The sequence below is a fragment of the Xiphias gladius genome, chromosome 4 (assembly GCF_016859285.1).
Source record: "Xiphias gladius isolate SHS-SW01 ecotype Sanya breed wild chromosome 4, ASM1685928v1, whole genome shotgun sequence".
In the NCBI taxonomy this organism is placed as follows: domain Eukaryota; kingdom Metazoa; phylum Chordata; class Actinopteri; order Istiophoriformes; family Xiphiidae; genus Xiphias; species Xiphias gladius.
The window spans coordinates 22827653-22844206 of record NC_053403.1 but is presented as its reverse complement, the minus strand read 5'-3'; the positions used below and the strand labels follow the sequence as shown (position 1 = coordinate 22844206).

General features: G+C 38.3%; 1 protein-coding gene across 5 annotated transcripts in view; it reads left to right on the top strand.

The window, feature by feature from the left end:
• The window catches only part of map3k7 (mitogen-activated protein kinase kinase kinase 7), a 33374-nt gene extending 17409 nt beyond the window's left edge, over positions 1-15965 (top strand). For 3 of the 5 annotated variants that reach the window (XM_040124805.1, XM_040124803.1, XM_040124804.1), the window contains exons 13-18: positions 140-220; positions 4236-4303; positions 8739-8838; positions 10468-10529; positions 10898-11013; positions 14927-15965. In XM_040124805.1, coding sequence (XP_039980739.1) covers positions 140-220; positions 4236-4303; positions 8739-8838; positions 10468-10529; positions 10898-11013; positions 14927-15107 — 608 coding nt within the window. In that variant the 3' untranslated portion in view covers positions 15108-15965. The other 2 variants (XM_040124806.1, XM_040124807.1) reach the window with 2 other exon arrangements.
• Positions 15966-16554: the final 589 nt, after the last annotated feature.

Genomic DNA, 16554 nt, shown 5'->3' with positions numbered 1-16554 from the left:
GCTGCCCTTGCACATACACTGTATGCTCTGCATGTGTGTGGCCTACATTTCCAGTACAGCTGTGGGTCCCCAGTCTGTCTTAGTCTGCATGCTTGTTGTGTACGCAGCTGTATGTGTGTGTGTATGTGTTTTTTCACAGCACGCCCACAGTATAAACGAGGCCATCGTAAAACTGCATCATTCGGCACCATTCTGGATGTCCCCAAGATCGTCGTCACAGGTATCACTGGACAACTGGGCTTCCTGGTGACTGGGTGGAACTGGCTTGACTGAGCCTGTGTGTTGCTGTGCTCCTGTGTGTCACTCCATATTATACCTCTCACAGAATTGTCATTCCTATTAAATTTGTTGTATTTCACTAAGTCACTTTAATAAGAAATTTAGGATGGAATTGAGCAGGTCCTGGAGTAACACACATCAGAGTTGCTGTATGTCACTCTGTCTTTTGTGATTTTTATTTGGCAGGAACAGAACATGAGTTAAAATTGGAGCTTTCTCATCTGTTATCACCTTTTATACCAAAAATCTAGTTTCAATGATCTAATCTTCCTCTGATGTTGACACACTTTCTATCTAGCATTTCAATAAAAGCAAAAAGGCAAATTCAGGAAATCCAGTCAGTATATTGCATCACATCAGGTGTCACAAATGAGATAAGCTTTCTAACTCATGGCCCTGTCATCTTTATGGCTTGGCTGCAGCAGGTCATGGGTAGCTGGAGTAAATCAGCGCACCAGTTCTCTGTATTTGAACTTGTCCTCGCCTTTCATGGACAGCAAAAAAGCATGATTTTTTTTTTCCTCCCTCCTGCTCTCTTTACATCCATTAACTTTGAAAAAGTCACTTTGATTAATCTCTCTCAGATTGAAGGTCAGAGCTATTATTACAAGCAGAGGTACGGACGAAAGGACTGGGGACAGCTCTGGATGACAGAAAACGCTTCTATTTTGGAGCTGTGTGAGACATGTTGAATGAGAGGCTAATTTAATCCAGTGACTAAAGGAGTTAGCTGGTGCATTATATTAAAGGTAGGGCAGTTAGGTTTGCATATGCATACCTTAACATCAGGTCTTTTCCCCAGCATATAAATCCCTGTTGGGCATCGAATAGGGGTTTAATGGTATACAAAGACCACAGTTTGGTACCGTACCTCAGGTATGGCGTCATGGTACAGTGCGTTTTCAGTACAACAGGGAAATCAAAAGAAACTCAGAAAATAAAGTTATCTCTATTTTGTTTTGAAATATATAAGCATTAATCGGTAGCTTTTTGGCTGTAATTCTTACTGCAATAAATTAAAGCACTCAAACATTGACATATGTAACGTAAGTAAAGGCTCAAATATATGTTGTTTTCTTTGGATTAGTTGTTTTTATATTTTTATTTCTTCAAATATAAAATAAAATAAAAATTGTCCATTCAAATAAGTGCAACATGTTAATAATTTGGTGGAGGTGAGCAGAGTAGTTACAATATTGATTTAAATTTACTAACTAACTGTTCACCTCCACTCCTCCATCACCTCTGTTGTACGATAGGGAGGAGGAAGATAAGGGATAAATGAATAGATTAGATCACAACCACATTCTTTTTGAATGTAAACGAAGTTTTGCAAACTGAAATCCAAATGTCCCACTAAGATATTGCTATGCTAGCTACCCATGTACGGTCAACTGTGGTTATATATGATTGCTGGGTTTAGCTAGTCACCCCAAACCACATTTGATTGGTTAAAATAATGTAAATGCCCAGTTTCCTGAGTTCAAGATGAGTCAACAAAAATCATTTGAGTTTTACGTGAAAAGACAAAAAAGGATTTTGTTAGCAAAAGTTTTTGCTTTTTTTTTTTTTTTTAAAAAGTTTGATATATATTTAGCATATAATTTAATTTTTTTTTGACATTTCAAATATTTAAGTAAAATGACGTAGCAATTCAGTGTCATTATCAGTCTATATCCGTCCCTAGGTGGTGAGAACAGTTGCCGAGGCAGTGGTTGATTCCTGGACAACTGCAGATTGTGCATAACGAACCAGAGACATATCCAAAAAATTTTTAACAGTTTTAGTCCATTGTACCATTCTTTGTCCAATATACCTGTGACTTCCTTGTTTTTCATCTTCATTTGTCACACTGACAACAATCACTGTATAATTTTTACATTGATGGGCTAGTCAGACTAGGATGGTTTAACAAACAGGCAAATACTAAAATTCAATTCAAAATACGTTATTCATCCTTTTGCAATTTAAGGCAATTGGTTTTGCAAACACAAAGATACATAAACAGTTCATTTACTCTCCTAAAAAAACATTTTAAAAATACAAATATGACAATGTTACAACAGGTTGAAATACACAGGGATTAATGGCAATGGCCAGTCCTTAGCTGTCCACCAATATTGAACACCACAAAGGCACTTTCTATCAAGAAGTGTCAAAGTGCATATATCAATCTTTACACAGTACATCTATCCTGTCCCTCTGCCAAAGCATGCCAGGTAGGTTTTGCGCTTAGAATTTTATGTTCCTCACATTCTAGACATAAACTAAAGTAGAGCGCATTAGGGTAACTCCATGGGCTAATTTGGTGCAAGCTGCCCCATGCTGTACAAAACATCCTATACTGAATGGTAATGGAAAACATACATCTATCGTTACACCCCTGCTGAGTAACAATTAAAAAATATTGGCTGCTAGTCCAGAATTGGCATACAAATTCGTTAATAATTAGTACAGCAGCCTAAGTTTATAAAAACTGCATGCATGCAAGTGTAAATGTATAATTTCAGAAAACATTAAAATTCAGTTCAGTTTAATGACAAACAATGGTTGCAGATTGAGTATGCCATTCTATATATTGCAACAGATACAGACAGTCAAGATCCAAGAAGTGCTTTGTGTTCTTTTCTTTTGTTTATGTGCATGTTTGTGTTTTGTGTCTTCATTGTGCCATAGACAGAACTAGTCAGCCTAGACTAGATAAGCCCAGGCATCTCTTTCAGTTGTTTTAGTAAGTGTGAAATGACCAGTTACAGGCCATGCAAAGTTTGGGAAATGCGCACATCATTGCCCTCCTGCAATCCCAGAACACATGACTTACAGTGGGGTCCAAAAGTCAGAGACCACTTTCCCATTCAGTGGTCTCAGAACTTTGGATGCAACTTTATATATGTTGCATATTTCTGCAATGCAAAACCTGGAGATGGGCATTTTTGTGATTTTTGTGTTTGGTTTTCAGTTGAACAATTATATACCACCAAATATAAATATATCACTAAATTCAAAAGTGCATTTTCATTAACTTGAAAAAAAGGCCTCATTAACTCCTGAAAAGCTGACATTTTGTACATAGTAGGGTTTCTCTCAACAACAGTGATATGCTGTATGATTTAGTGTGTAGTCAAAAGTATTACTAATGAGTCGCGATCAGTGTGCTTCATTTAGAACACAAATCTAAATCTTCAGATCCTTTGATGACATTTGGTTCTAGAAAATACACAGAAATTAGAAATGCTATGGAACACAGTGATCAAAATCATTACTATGAGCATGCTTGGAAAAAGTTTGAAAAACTATTATTTACCACATGTATATAGCTGGCATCAATCCCTTTAGTTACATTGACTCATATGTTGGTGTGTGAGAAAGATAATAAAAACTGTGGAGGAAGGTAAGGGCTACAGGGCTGAAAAAGCCCTATAATTCAGGTTTAACTTCTTTTACTGCCTATAGAGCAGGTTATATCTTTTGACTGCAGTTACTCTACAGGTGAGACCAAAGGAATGTTAGTTTCACCCTGGTGTTAACGTGGGCAGCAGACAAATAAGTGATAATTAGGGAGTGCAGTACCTGCCAGGTCCCAAGGGCCTTGTCTTAGATGTCACCTCAGCACTTGCCCATAACCAAACCAGCCAGTCAGTGAAAACTCGTCACGTAAGCAGGCTCAGCTGTTTTCGTGGATAGATATGGTCTGCAGTGATTGGTGTGTATGTTTGTTGTGCACTGTCAGAGTGGCTGGGTGCTTTGAGCACTGTGGTCACGTTCCAGCCTTGCCAAAGTACATGTTGACAAGCCAGGATGTAAATGGTTAAATCAGTACAGCTGTCCCTGTGTGGCTCTGTGGGTCTGGATCCCCCTCTACCCACAAGCAAACACCAGAATCAGTCCCCCACCATTACTACCCGCAAACTGTTCTCTATCTAAGTCTCTCTCCTGTCTATCCATCCTGTCTACAGCCACATGCGAGCCTCAGAGACGTCGCTCCGTGCAGGATCTGCCAGGCATCAGCTCAGAGTCCAGCCAGGTAAGACACAGTCAGATACTGGAAATGAATGGCAGAGGTTCTGCGCAGTACTATTTTTTGATGATTACAGTTACTTCTGAGACAAGGAATTTAAATTTGTCTAACTTGAATTAAATTGCATGTTTTGTAGTTTGTTTGTTTTTTAGGTACAGCATACAGTATTGCTTTATAAGTTAGGAAAAAAATCAGTACCCAAAAGAGAGAAATGTGTTGTTTATATGTGTTATGGCATCCCTTGTCTGTGAATACAGTTGTTTCTTTATCTTTTTCTCTTGATCGTTTTAAACGCCTGTGCATAAAGCAATTACCATTACTGCTCTATCATTGACTGAGAGTAACGCTGACTAAAGGAAGATTTATAGGTGTTATAAGGTGTTACAGGATAGCTACATACAGAGGCACAGTAGCTACGGTGTATTTGACATTTGCCTCTGCTACAGTGGATACGTTTGGGCTGCTTCTGTTGTTTCCATTGCTGATAGAGATTGTTAATAATGAGGACAAGATTTAACAGGTTGAAGAAAGGCTCATCTTAAAAAAAAAAAAAAAAAAAAAAAAACCTGCAAACTTTGTGCTCCCCACAAGCACACTCTCTACTACACTGCAATTTGAATGAAAGAATATATACACAATTACTGTGGGGTATTTAGTTAAAGCACAATATGGCCTGGTCAATTATGATACATCCGTCTAGTGTTGCAGTAGTTATATCAGTGTGTAAATCTGAACTTTATACCAGAACCTATTCTATTTCTATAGCAAGCCTGCCATTAACATCTTGCATCAAATATAAACCCAACTTAACAGGGAGACAAAAGCTGGGACAAAATACAAAAAGAGTCTTACATTTTAATTTGTGACTCACATTTACTCCCTAGCTAAAGTCTCCTTATCTACAAGCCTGGACATGTCCTGTGTTGCACCTTGGCTTGCTACCAAAGCAGCTACTAAACAAACATCCACTGAGAAAAGAACACTACTAACATAATTTTGAAGGCCATATGGTCAACTAGCTAGTCAGGTGCAGCGCATTTAACAACCTCTGGTGCAGAGAAGTTTCCACCTGTGAGCGTGTGTGCGTCTTGAACAACAATTCAGTTCATTTCAATTTTTATTTATATAAAGCCACATCATAACGAGTTATCTCAGGGCCCTTTTCATATAGAGCAGGTCTTTACCGTACACTTTCAAGTTATGTTTACAGAAACCCAACATTCCACAATGAGCAAGCACTTGGCAACAGCAGCAAGGAAAAACTCAACAACACAATGATAACGGTCAGTTCATAGTGACACAGTTTAAATCAAATACAGACCCAGCTTTAAAAAGACAAGTGACACAGTGAGACTCAGATCATCCTTCAGTCTGTTAAACTGACAAACACCTGTCAAGATGTGTTCATTAACAACACCAGCAACTCACTGGTTTATATTTAATATGTCTGTCAGTGATATTGCAATTTAAACATACTGTGTTTTACCTCTATAGTAGACCTGTGAGTCATCAACTTGTGTATCAGAGATCTATGCATGGTGTATGGAGGATACAGAATGACCAAAAACCTACATTCGCAAGTCGTGTGCTCAGCTGTCTTGTTCACTGTTGCTAGTTGACGTGTATACCAACATGAATCAGTAGGAGTTCAGGGAGCATTCAGTGTAGTTGGTGTAGTATGGTGGTGAGTTGGTGAATATTGAGGGGGGAATATTAGCTTTCTTTTAGCTTTTGGAGGCGTTTCTTCACTAATGTAGTCGGGGGACGTGAGCCCTCGTCCCCAGTGGCAATTACATGCTTGATTCAAAGCGGGCAACCCTTTATCTTTAAGTAGTTCCAAAGAAAAGTTGAATTCCACTAGAACACTACCATAGGGGTTTACCTCTGCTCTCCTAATGGACTGTATGTTTTTATTTGCCACTCACATCATTCCTTTCCTCCTGTGAGGCCTTGTTGAATATGCTATCTTTTAAAAGCTTTAGAGGCATTCTTTGTCAAGAGAGAAATCCTTGGGGAGAAAATGTAATAGAATTTGACATATGTTTGATATGTCCTCTCCAAGAAAATTAAGACATTAGTGAAGGAACAGTCCGGTGCTCCCTCTGTATACACACACAGCTTCAAATAAGCTCCTTGGCTTGGAGAATTTCTCCTACTTTTCAAAACATTTGTCTCCATTTGTTTAGTAGAAAACCCACAGCACTGTAGAATCAAAAGTTCATTTATAGTTCACCATAAGGACTTTGTACAAAAAAACTGTTGCGAGAGTAGATATATTGTGCTGTGTTGTCTGTGGGATCAACCTGCCCTCCAGGTTCCGAGTGGTGTGACAATTCATGGATTTTTCTTTTCCGTAAATTTGCTTTGTTACCATTTTGATTCCAATAATGGAATCTAGAGAGAGACACTCTGACCAAGACTTAAGTTAAAACCTAGTATATGGCTGGATCACCCTTTATCTCTTTGATTATATATTGCTTATATTCACAGTATTTTAATACAGGATGAATTCCAAATAAAGCTGTTCTCATTTACATGTTTTTCTGTGTCTGTTGTCAGACAACAGAACATGTATGAAATAGAGACTGAAACACAGCCCATTAAGATTAAATGTTAAGCAGCAGTCACTTCCAAGCCATTTCCAAGCTGCTAATTCACATCTATGCAGCTGCCGTGCGGTCAGTTGAATGAGATGCATAGAGAGTACATCGCGCTCGCGGGGCAGTATTGGCGACTCTTCTACAGAAAGTACCTAAGGTTTGTCCAAAAAGTCGCTAGATTTGTTTGCTAGGTGCTTTTGTAAAGAAATGTTGCTAATGGGGTGTGAAAAGACGTTAAGGCAACAAAAGCACTAAATTGGCAACACTGCCTGTAAACGCCCCCTGATGATGTAATAGGAACCGTTTACCCCAAATAGTTTTGAAAGAGCAATTGCCAATGGGGAAACTCAAACATTTGGCCAGCTGACCATGGTGTAACGTCAGCATTCAGTATTCGGTCACTCACTCAGTCATGAGCATTCGCATTCATAGGGCTGGCCCTGCTGTTGCGGCTCAGCCAAAAATTGTATGTTTGATCACTGGATTAACCTTAAATTTGATGGTATCTTTTGTTATTCCATTGTATACAATATGAGCCTCTTGCATTTGTTAAGGGATGTAACTAACAATTATTTTGACTACCGATAATCCGTTATTTTCTCAGTCAATTGAGTAATCATCTGGTCTATAAAATATCAGAAGATAGTGAAAAATATTCATGCTTTCCCAGAGCCAAAGGTGATGTGTTTTGTCCAACTAACCAACAGTTCAAAAACCCAAAAAACCAAGAGGGCTTAGAAAACTAAACTTGTGTGGGACCTACGTAGCAGCTGTTACTGTACTTTTTCTTTTTTATTGGTCTCACAAATATTGACATTAGAGAGGCTGGAAGCAAAAACTTTTAGTTAAGCAATTAATTGATTATCAGAATAGTTGTCAATGAATTTTCTGTTGCTCAACCGATTGATTAAACAACAAACCTCTTCATCTCTACTATTGTTCATAGTTTGGACTCTCCCTAGATAAACTGGATATTTTAATAATATAATAATATTTTATTTGAAAATTTGTGCGTTCCATGATTGAAAAGGATGATGATGAGGTGGTTTGCCAAATTTTGGCCTTTAATGTTCATCACTTTAATGTTCTGTTCCCTTCTCCTACTGATTTGGACCTTTGGATTCACCCCAAATATCAAACACATCTGAAACTTGTGTGGGTCTTACATAGCAGCTGCTACTCCAGAGGTGGTCAGTTACACTGTCCAGTTAATAGAAATTAATCCACACCTACCAGCCAATCAGAATCAGGAATTTTGAGTGGCTATAGTACAAATTATCCAGTAAAGGGCATTTTGAAGGCAGTAACTGATGAAATAAAAGTTAAAGAAACAAAAGTGCAATTATTTGCAGTGCACAGCAGTGGAATCTAACAGACAGCTATATAGTGAAAGTTCATGATAAATTTCCAAATTCAAGTGGTACAAGGCTATAAAAAATGAGATGTTGTATATATTGGTAAAATCTCTCAGAAACAGGTTGGCAGTTTTAAAACCAAATTTGACATCAGTCATACCATTTATTTTTTAGTACAGTCACTGATGTGACTGTGAGATGTCACTGTCCAGCAACATCACTTAGATGAATGGAATTATGTAATGTAGGCATTTTGCACCAACTCTTTAGTGACAATTTCGAACTGACAAAATCAAAAATCACCCCAGTAAAAATAGAATTGTCTTGTACAAGCTTCATTTGGCATATGACTCCAAATGTTCATGATAAGCTGATTGCTTTACTACTTTACTTTTTTTCATGCTCCAGATCACATTTTGCCACTCCAACAGTAAGAAGCTGTGATTGGTCTCCCAGAACTCTGACAGTGTTTGTGTCCTCTTGCAGGGGAGCAGGAATAGCAGTCGGTCCTCCAGCCCTAGTGTGAGGATGATGCCACCTGATAAGACGGGCAGCAGAGGTTACTTCTCCCCTGAAGACCCTACAGGTGCTTATAACTGCATTTCCATTAAAGCCAACTACCACAACAAAATCACACTGGAGTGAATGAAGAAATATCATAATTGCAACTACAAAAGAAAACTATTATCAAAAGATTGAATATTTCTACAGTTTTCCCCCTTTCTTTCATAAGGTCTTTAAATATGAGTAACCAGACAAAATGTTTTCAAAACCTTGAGAGAAACAGTCCATTTGGATGTAAAAGCCTGTTGCTCCAAAATGCAGATGACCTACAACTCAATTCTGTTCCTGAATGCATCCTGTGTAGACACACAAGGGGCACTGGAGGTGCTGCTGCTGCTCTGCTAATGTGCGGCTCACGCTACACCTTCTGTGTAGACATGGTGTAAGGTATAACACCTTGTTTACACTCAAATAAGCAGCGGTAGGAGCAGAAGTCTTCTATCAGTCTTCACAATTAATGCATACATCCATAGTACTGCATTTAACCGTTTTTCGACTCTATGTACACAATTAGTGTAACTACGCATGGAAGTCAGAAGAAAACTCGGTGCTTAAAAAGATACTAAGAATATTAATGCATGAGACATGAGATAGACAACTAAAAAACATGGCTGAAACATATCCGATATAGACAAGGTGTAAACGAAATCTGTAGAGGGCAGTATTGAAGGACTTTAAAATTAGTTCAATTTTAGCATAACCAATAAATTCTTAAAAGTATTTGAAGACAGCATTTTGCTGTGCCTTATTTCTCTTCTCTAGTGTCAAATCCAACATCACACTGTCCATCACTTGAGCTCACTTTATCAACACAATGTTTTGCTCCTCAGGCCTTCATTAGGCAGAGTTCATATAGACAAACCTATTCAAAACATATATATATATATATATATATATAGACACACACACACACACACACACACACACACACACACACACACACACACACACACACACACACACACATACACACACACACACAAAATTTTAAGTATTAATTACTGGAGACTTAAGCTGCACCTCATATGTCATGAATAATGATGGAGAGACAGGGGAGATAAAACCTTATATGGCAGCTACTGTACATTTCACTCACTTTCTAATGTGCAACAGCTGAAACAGTATACATGTAGTAGGAAACAAGATCTCTGACCAACTTTCTCTCTTGGGCCTGTTATTTGGTCCACACCATATTTCCATTGACAACTTTCACACCAGCCTAAATTAACTGAACAAAAATGGCAAACACACCAGAGTTCTTTTAAAGCACACTAAACAGATTTGGTATGAAAGCACCCTCACTAGCATGCATTTTGTTGAATGTTACCACTCAAGTCCATGTCTTAGATGTCATTGTAAGAAGAAATAAGTGAAAAAATTTTTTTACAACTTTGATTCCAGTAGATTGAAATGGAACATTCCTGTTAGTCGTCCTTTAAACACGGTGGCTGGAACAGGATCACTGTCATTGTAGCCAGATTATAAATCTGTAAGGCTGCATTATAGATGTCATATATAGTGTTGATTAGTAATTTACAGTGCTGAGGAGAGTGTCAGGGTCTTTACTCAAGAAAGACCTGTGGTGTACAACCAACACTGTTCCTGTGCAGTATACAAAAAACAGCCCTTGCTCTCTCTCCTCTTTTCTCAGACACCAACGGCTCAGACAATTCCATTCCCATGGCTTATCTCACCCTGGATCACCAATTACAGGTACACCATCCAATCAGCCTCCAGCAAACAAAGCAGTATATACAAGTCGTTTGTGTTTAAATTGAAATGTTGTGGTTTTTAATTATGTTGTGATGTTGCAGCTGACCTCTTTCCTCTCAAAGACGAATTGAAGGACATTGAAAATTGATAGTACCAGGTCAATTATGAAGGGACTATCCCTGAAAATGTGGTGCAATCTAAAAAGTGGAATGTGAATATAAATACACGCTGGCAGTCATCAGATAGGTATTTGGTGTATTATCCCCTCAGATTATACTTATGGCTGATAACAATACATTCTGCAGTGATGTACAGTATGAGCAGACCCTTTTTAAGTCATTTAACAAACAATGCGCATTTATTTTCAGCCTCTCGCCCCCTGTCCCAACTCCAAAGAGTCCATGGCAGTGTTTGAGCAGCATTGCAAGATGGCTCAAGAATATCTGAAAGTGCAAACAGAGATTGCCCTGCTGATCCAGAGAAAGTAAGACTAGCTTCACAAACCTGCCAATTTTCATATGCTGAGGTCATTTGTTTGTCTAGAAAGAGTTTATTTTGAGTGCGGATGTGTTTCAACTCATTTATAGGTGCATTGCCACTGAAGGGAAATTTTTCTCATTATGCCTGTGTTGTCACAAGCTCAGAAGAATAAACATTGCTATATCAAGGCAACATAACATGCATATAATGTGGAGCTGTGAATGTAAAAGTCACCCAAAGGCAAGTGCCAAATTTAGCAGACAAATCCAAGGCAACAGTCATCCTAAATTGAAAATGCCTTTATTCTGAATCTGCATACAGTAGTATGCAGCATAATATCCATCTAAAGACTGACATGAAAGTGGAACAAAACAAAATGTAAAGTTGAACCCTTTGTTATTTAGGGAGAAGTTGTTAATTACAAAGTTTTTGCATTGGATGGATTTGAAGATAAACATCCAAAATCCACATAGAAATCCTAAAAAAAGAAAAACAATGCATCTTACAGGTCTTGTCTGATAATGTCATGTTTAGATGTTTTCTTTAACATCAGAAGTAATCCAGCTAATTGTTGTTTGTGTTGTGTGTAACATTTCACTCTGGACCAAAGATCTGCAGATGCCATCCCTAGAGCCATGCCATTAGCATCATAGGTGCTGAATTTATTTTTTTTCCCCAGGGGCGGCCCAAAACACGAATCTATATTTAAAATCTACAAAATGCACAAAGATATCAAGTCACCATTTCATATTAAGCCAATCACCTTATCAGTCAAAGAACAAACTCATCAGAAAATAAGAAACCAAATAACCAAACTGCCAACAATTACGAAAAACCACAGGATTCCCACGTGCCCTGGAAATCCTGAAAACACATGGAAAATGGTGACATAGCACAGTGTCTTGAAAAATTTGGGTCATCCTGAAAAGTAATTTTGACAATCTTGTCTTTTCCTTTTGCTGAGAGGAAACTGACAGATTTCTCCAACAGCTGGCAGCTGAAATCAGGGCTATGTTCAGGGACTTATTTTGAGGTAAAGTTAGAATGGCAAGAGTGATAGTATATTTGATGCTCCTGGTCGTGTTTTGAAATGCTCTGAAAGCCCCTCAAATTTGTGGACATTAAATACACCCCTAATCCCATCAGGCTGGTGAAGTCAATGTGAACTTCCTAATTTAAAAAAAAAAAAAATGATCTGATGAAATCCCTATTGAAATGTAGCCAGACAATGTAAATTGAGTAAATTGATTAAGTAAATTAAGTAAATTGATCCTTCAAATGCAAACATTGGTAACTGTTGGCTTGTAATGAGCTTTACTTTACACGTATATAATTTAATGCTCTGCCACTTGCAGGATTATCATTATAGCAACTAACATTAGTCCTCTAAATAAAAATATATCCATATTGTTAAGTTGGCTAGCTAGCTAAAGTTTAGGATGATATTCTTGCTAGCTTGTTTTGACTGCAAATATATCAGGTTTGTGATTGAACAGTGTGTTTGCTGTACATTGTTATTGAGAGTTGGATCTTAATTTGGACATGTCTGTTTGCAGGTGTGAGTATGAACATCGTTTCCTAATTTTATGTAAGGTGTAGTCTTCCTAATATTTATTGTGCCTTAACCTCTGAATACATAATGCTTTAAAGCAAACAATATTCGAAATGTACCATATGTATTATTAGTCTGCTGTTGTAGGGTGTCTGCATCTCACTACTGAATATTAGTGATTAACTTAATCTAGGCTTTTCAGACAACACTGAAGTTGGCTTCTGTTTAATCAGCTAAGGGGAAAGTTAAGGGAAACTAAAATTAGAATCCTGAGCGATTAAAATCTCTGTTTTTGATCCACATTTTGTTGTAAAAGGGTGTTAAACATCATAGTTAAAGCCTTGACACTGTTTAAAACCCACTTACATATTTGTCAAACCTTTATTTGAAAATTGGAAGCAGCTGAAAATTGGTCACTATATTATATTGTTGTTAATGTTGTCATTTAAGTTTTCCTTTCATTTTTCTCTCAACTGCCAAAGCTAACTGTATTTTTAGAGATTAGGCTACTATAGTTGTTTCATTGATAGAATGGTCAATGAATTCAAAAGAAAAAGAGATTCAGGTTAGTCCTGTAGTCAATAGTTGTTCTTGTCCTCTAATTACAAACCCATAGATCAACACATACAATCATTTTTACTACTGTGGTGAGGAGAGAAGCATCTCAGAATGTACAATACGCAGAATCTTGCAGCAGATGGGTACAGCAGCAGAAGACTACGTCTGGTTCCACTCCTGTCAGCCAAGAACAGAAATCTTAGGCTCACCAAAACCCGGACAGTCAAAGACTGAAAAAACACCATCAACAGCATGAATCCAAGGACCAAGCCTGCCTTGTGTCGAAACAACACCAATCCAGGCTTGTGATGGTGGTGTAATTTGTGTGGGGAATGTTTGTCTTGGCACACTTTAGGCCCATTAATACCAATTATTGTTTGAATGCCCCAGCCTATCTGAATATTGTTATTAAGCACATGCATCCCTTTATGGCCACAATTTACCATCTTCTAATGGCTACTTTCAGCAGGATACAACCAGCTCACAAAGCAAAAGTAGTCTCAAAGTGGTTTCATGAGCATGACAGTGAGTTCAGTGTACCTCTGTGCCTCTGTGGCCTCCCCAGTCACCAGATCTGAATCCGGTAGAACACCTTTGGATGTGGTAGAACGGGAGATTCGCAGCATGAATGTAGAGTTGACAAATCTGCAGAAATGATGTGATGCCAATATGGCAACATGCACCAGAATCTAAAAGGAATGTTTCCAGCATCTTGTGGAATCCAGGCCATGAAGAATTGAGGCTGTTCTGAGAGCAAAGGGACGGCCTACCCAGCTTCAGTAAGGTGTTCCTAATAAAGTTCTCTGTGAGTGTGTGTTCTAAAGGAGACTTACACAGAGGAACTTGTTAGTCTACGGCATGTTCCCCATCCATATGCCAGCCTTTTGCGATTGAAAAAGTCCTGGAAATGTCCAGGAAAATATTTCTTGAAAAGAAGCAGACTCCTAAAATCAGTACCAAAGCAAAAAAAAAAAAAAATCGGCCCAAACAGTTAAGAATGCAAGAGGCCTACACTCACATGGTTTTTGGGCCTCTATGTGTTTAGTCAGTCTTAATTGTTTGGGCCACACCACATACACACATCCTCCCTCACTAGATTTGAAGCTATAAGCACAAAACGATGTCTGTGATCATGAAGCAAATGTGATCCAAACACTTATAGAGCTACCATTATGGCCAACTACCACAGGTGTAGACTGACTGGAGTTGTTGACTGGAAACTAAAAGTCTCAGCTTTCTCCTGAATCTCTTTTCTGTTATATTAAAAAAAAATCATCCTTATTTCAAAATTTCTGGTAATGAATTTGTTACTACCAGGTCAACTCACTTCACACTGGACTCAATGTGAAAATGATTGCATTCTTAGTTAACTTCCCCTAGAGCCAATTCTGTCAGATAGCAGGTTCACAATTATGCAGAATTATACAGTTTGTATCACTGTATGAAACCACAGAGTGGTTTAATCCACAGAGGACTGCTGGATGATTGAATGGAAGGAATGAAGGAATCATCATAATTTTAGCTCACAGTTACAATTCTGCTTTGACGGTGTCTTAATTTAACCTCATTGGACGACTCACAATATGGTAATGGCTGGTAAATATATATGGGTGGTTATGGCTAGTTTCTGTACATATAATATATACATATATATAGATATATATATATATATATATATATATATATATATATATATATATATATATATATATATATATATATATATATATAATATAAAGTGACTGAAAACTGAATAAGTAGCCTACTCTTCAAAAGGTTAATATTGCTTCATTTCCTGTCTCTGCAGGAAGGAGCTCATTGCTGAACTGGACCAAGATGAGAAGGACCAGCAGAATACATCCCGTCTGGTGCAGGAGCATAAAAAGCTGCTGGAGGAGAACAAGAGTCTGTCCACATACTACCAGAAGTGCAAAAAACAGCTGGAGCTGATACGGGTCCAGCAACAGAAGAGACAGGGCACGTCATGATGAGACACAGACATAAGAGCCACTACCATCCCTTCCCTGACCGCCCTCCTCCCTACCCCTGCACTATAACACTACCCACTCTCATGCTCTGCACACACACACTATTCCCAGTCCAGCTTTGTACAGAGACCTGCATTCTACTGTGTCCTGCATGTTGCGTTTAGACCTGTTCTTCTGTCCACCAGGAAGACGTCCTCTGTACATACATTTGCACATCCTCACAGTGTATTCTGTGACCGCAGACCAAACAATCACTGCACCCCATCCTGATCAGCTCAGACCCTGCTTCTGTGCTTCAGGACAGATCTTTTCTTCAGCATCAGTGCTTCCATTGAGTGTGATGGCAGGCCGATGAGCATGGGTTGGGTGTTTCTACATGTTTGCTCTCACTCAGGGCATCTGGGCTGCCTTCTCAGTGTTTGTCCACTCCTCAGCGGCTGACAGCCACACCGTCCTCCAGAATGTGAAAACCAAGACAAAGGCTTTTCAGCAAAAAGTGTGAATCATATGCATAATTTTTAGAGAAATGAGGATGTTTGAAACCCGTTCCACAGTGCGTGCGTGGCATCCCTGTCATGCTAAAGACACACACACACTGACCCCTCTTAAATCAACATATTTATCTCTAACCTCTCCCTTTTCTCATCATGAGCATGAGCCCCTCCACAGACCACCATACCCATTTACGTCCTCAAGGTGATGTAATCAGTTCAGAGAGGGATGCACTTCATGTCAGACATTACAGTAAAAGGAATTGCTCGGGGTTCGTGTAAACCTGGATGCAGCGTAAATGATATGCTCATGCTCTTAAAAAACACAACTAGTTTCCAGAGCAAATACAGAAAGCTGTGGATTCCCTTATTTTGACTTCAGTATTGTTTTTGTGTGTAGATGTTTTTGTCTTTTCTATTCAGTAGTTCACTTTGTATGATAGCTCTTGTGTCATTTTTGCATTAGGACATCTGGTATGGGAATGCCCTCTCAGACATAATAGAGGGGTCTTTACTTCCCTACAGTATCTAGTTTGTTTTTATTTCACATGTTGCCTTAGAAGTTGCCTGCATTTTAAGCGCTTGTTTTATGTAACATTTAGTGGGGATAAAAGCTGAAAAAAGATATTTTTAATGTAATGGACATTGGATGAACTTATTTTCAGAGGGGACTGAGACGAATGTATGTCTGTAAGCTTATAATGTAAATGTTTCCCACCAGCTTCACATCCAGAACAATGACATGTACTCAAAAAGAAGGATTCAATGTCAGATGTTTTTTCATGGTCTCTTATCCCTCAAGTACTTTTGCACAATCACTTTTTTTTCTGGTCAAGTACAAATTTTATTTCTCATTTAGAAAATTCTGTTTTTAAAAGTTCAAGACTTTAAAAGTCTTACTCTTAAAACTGTTACTGTACTGGAGGGAATTCTCAGTTTCCACTCATGAGTTTTCT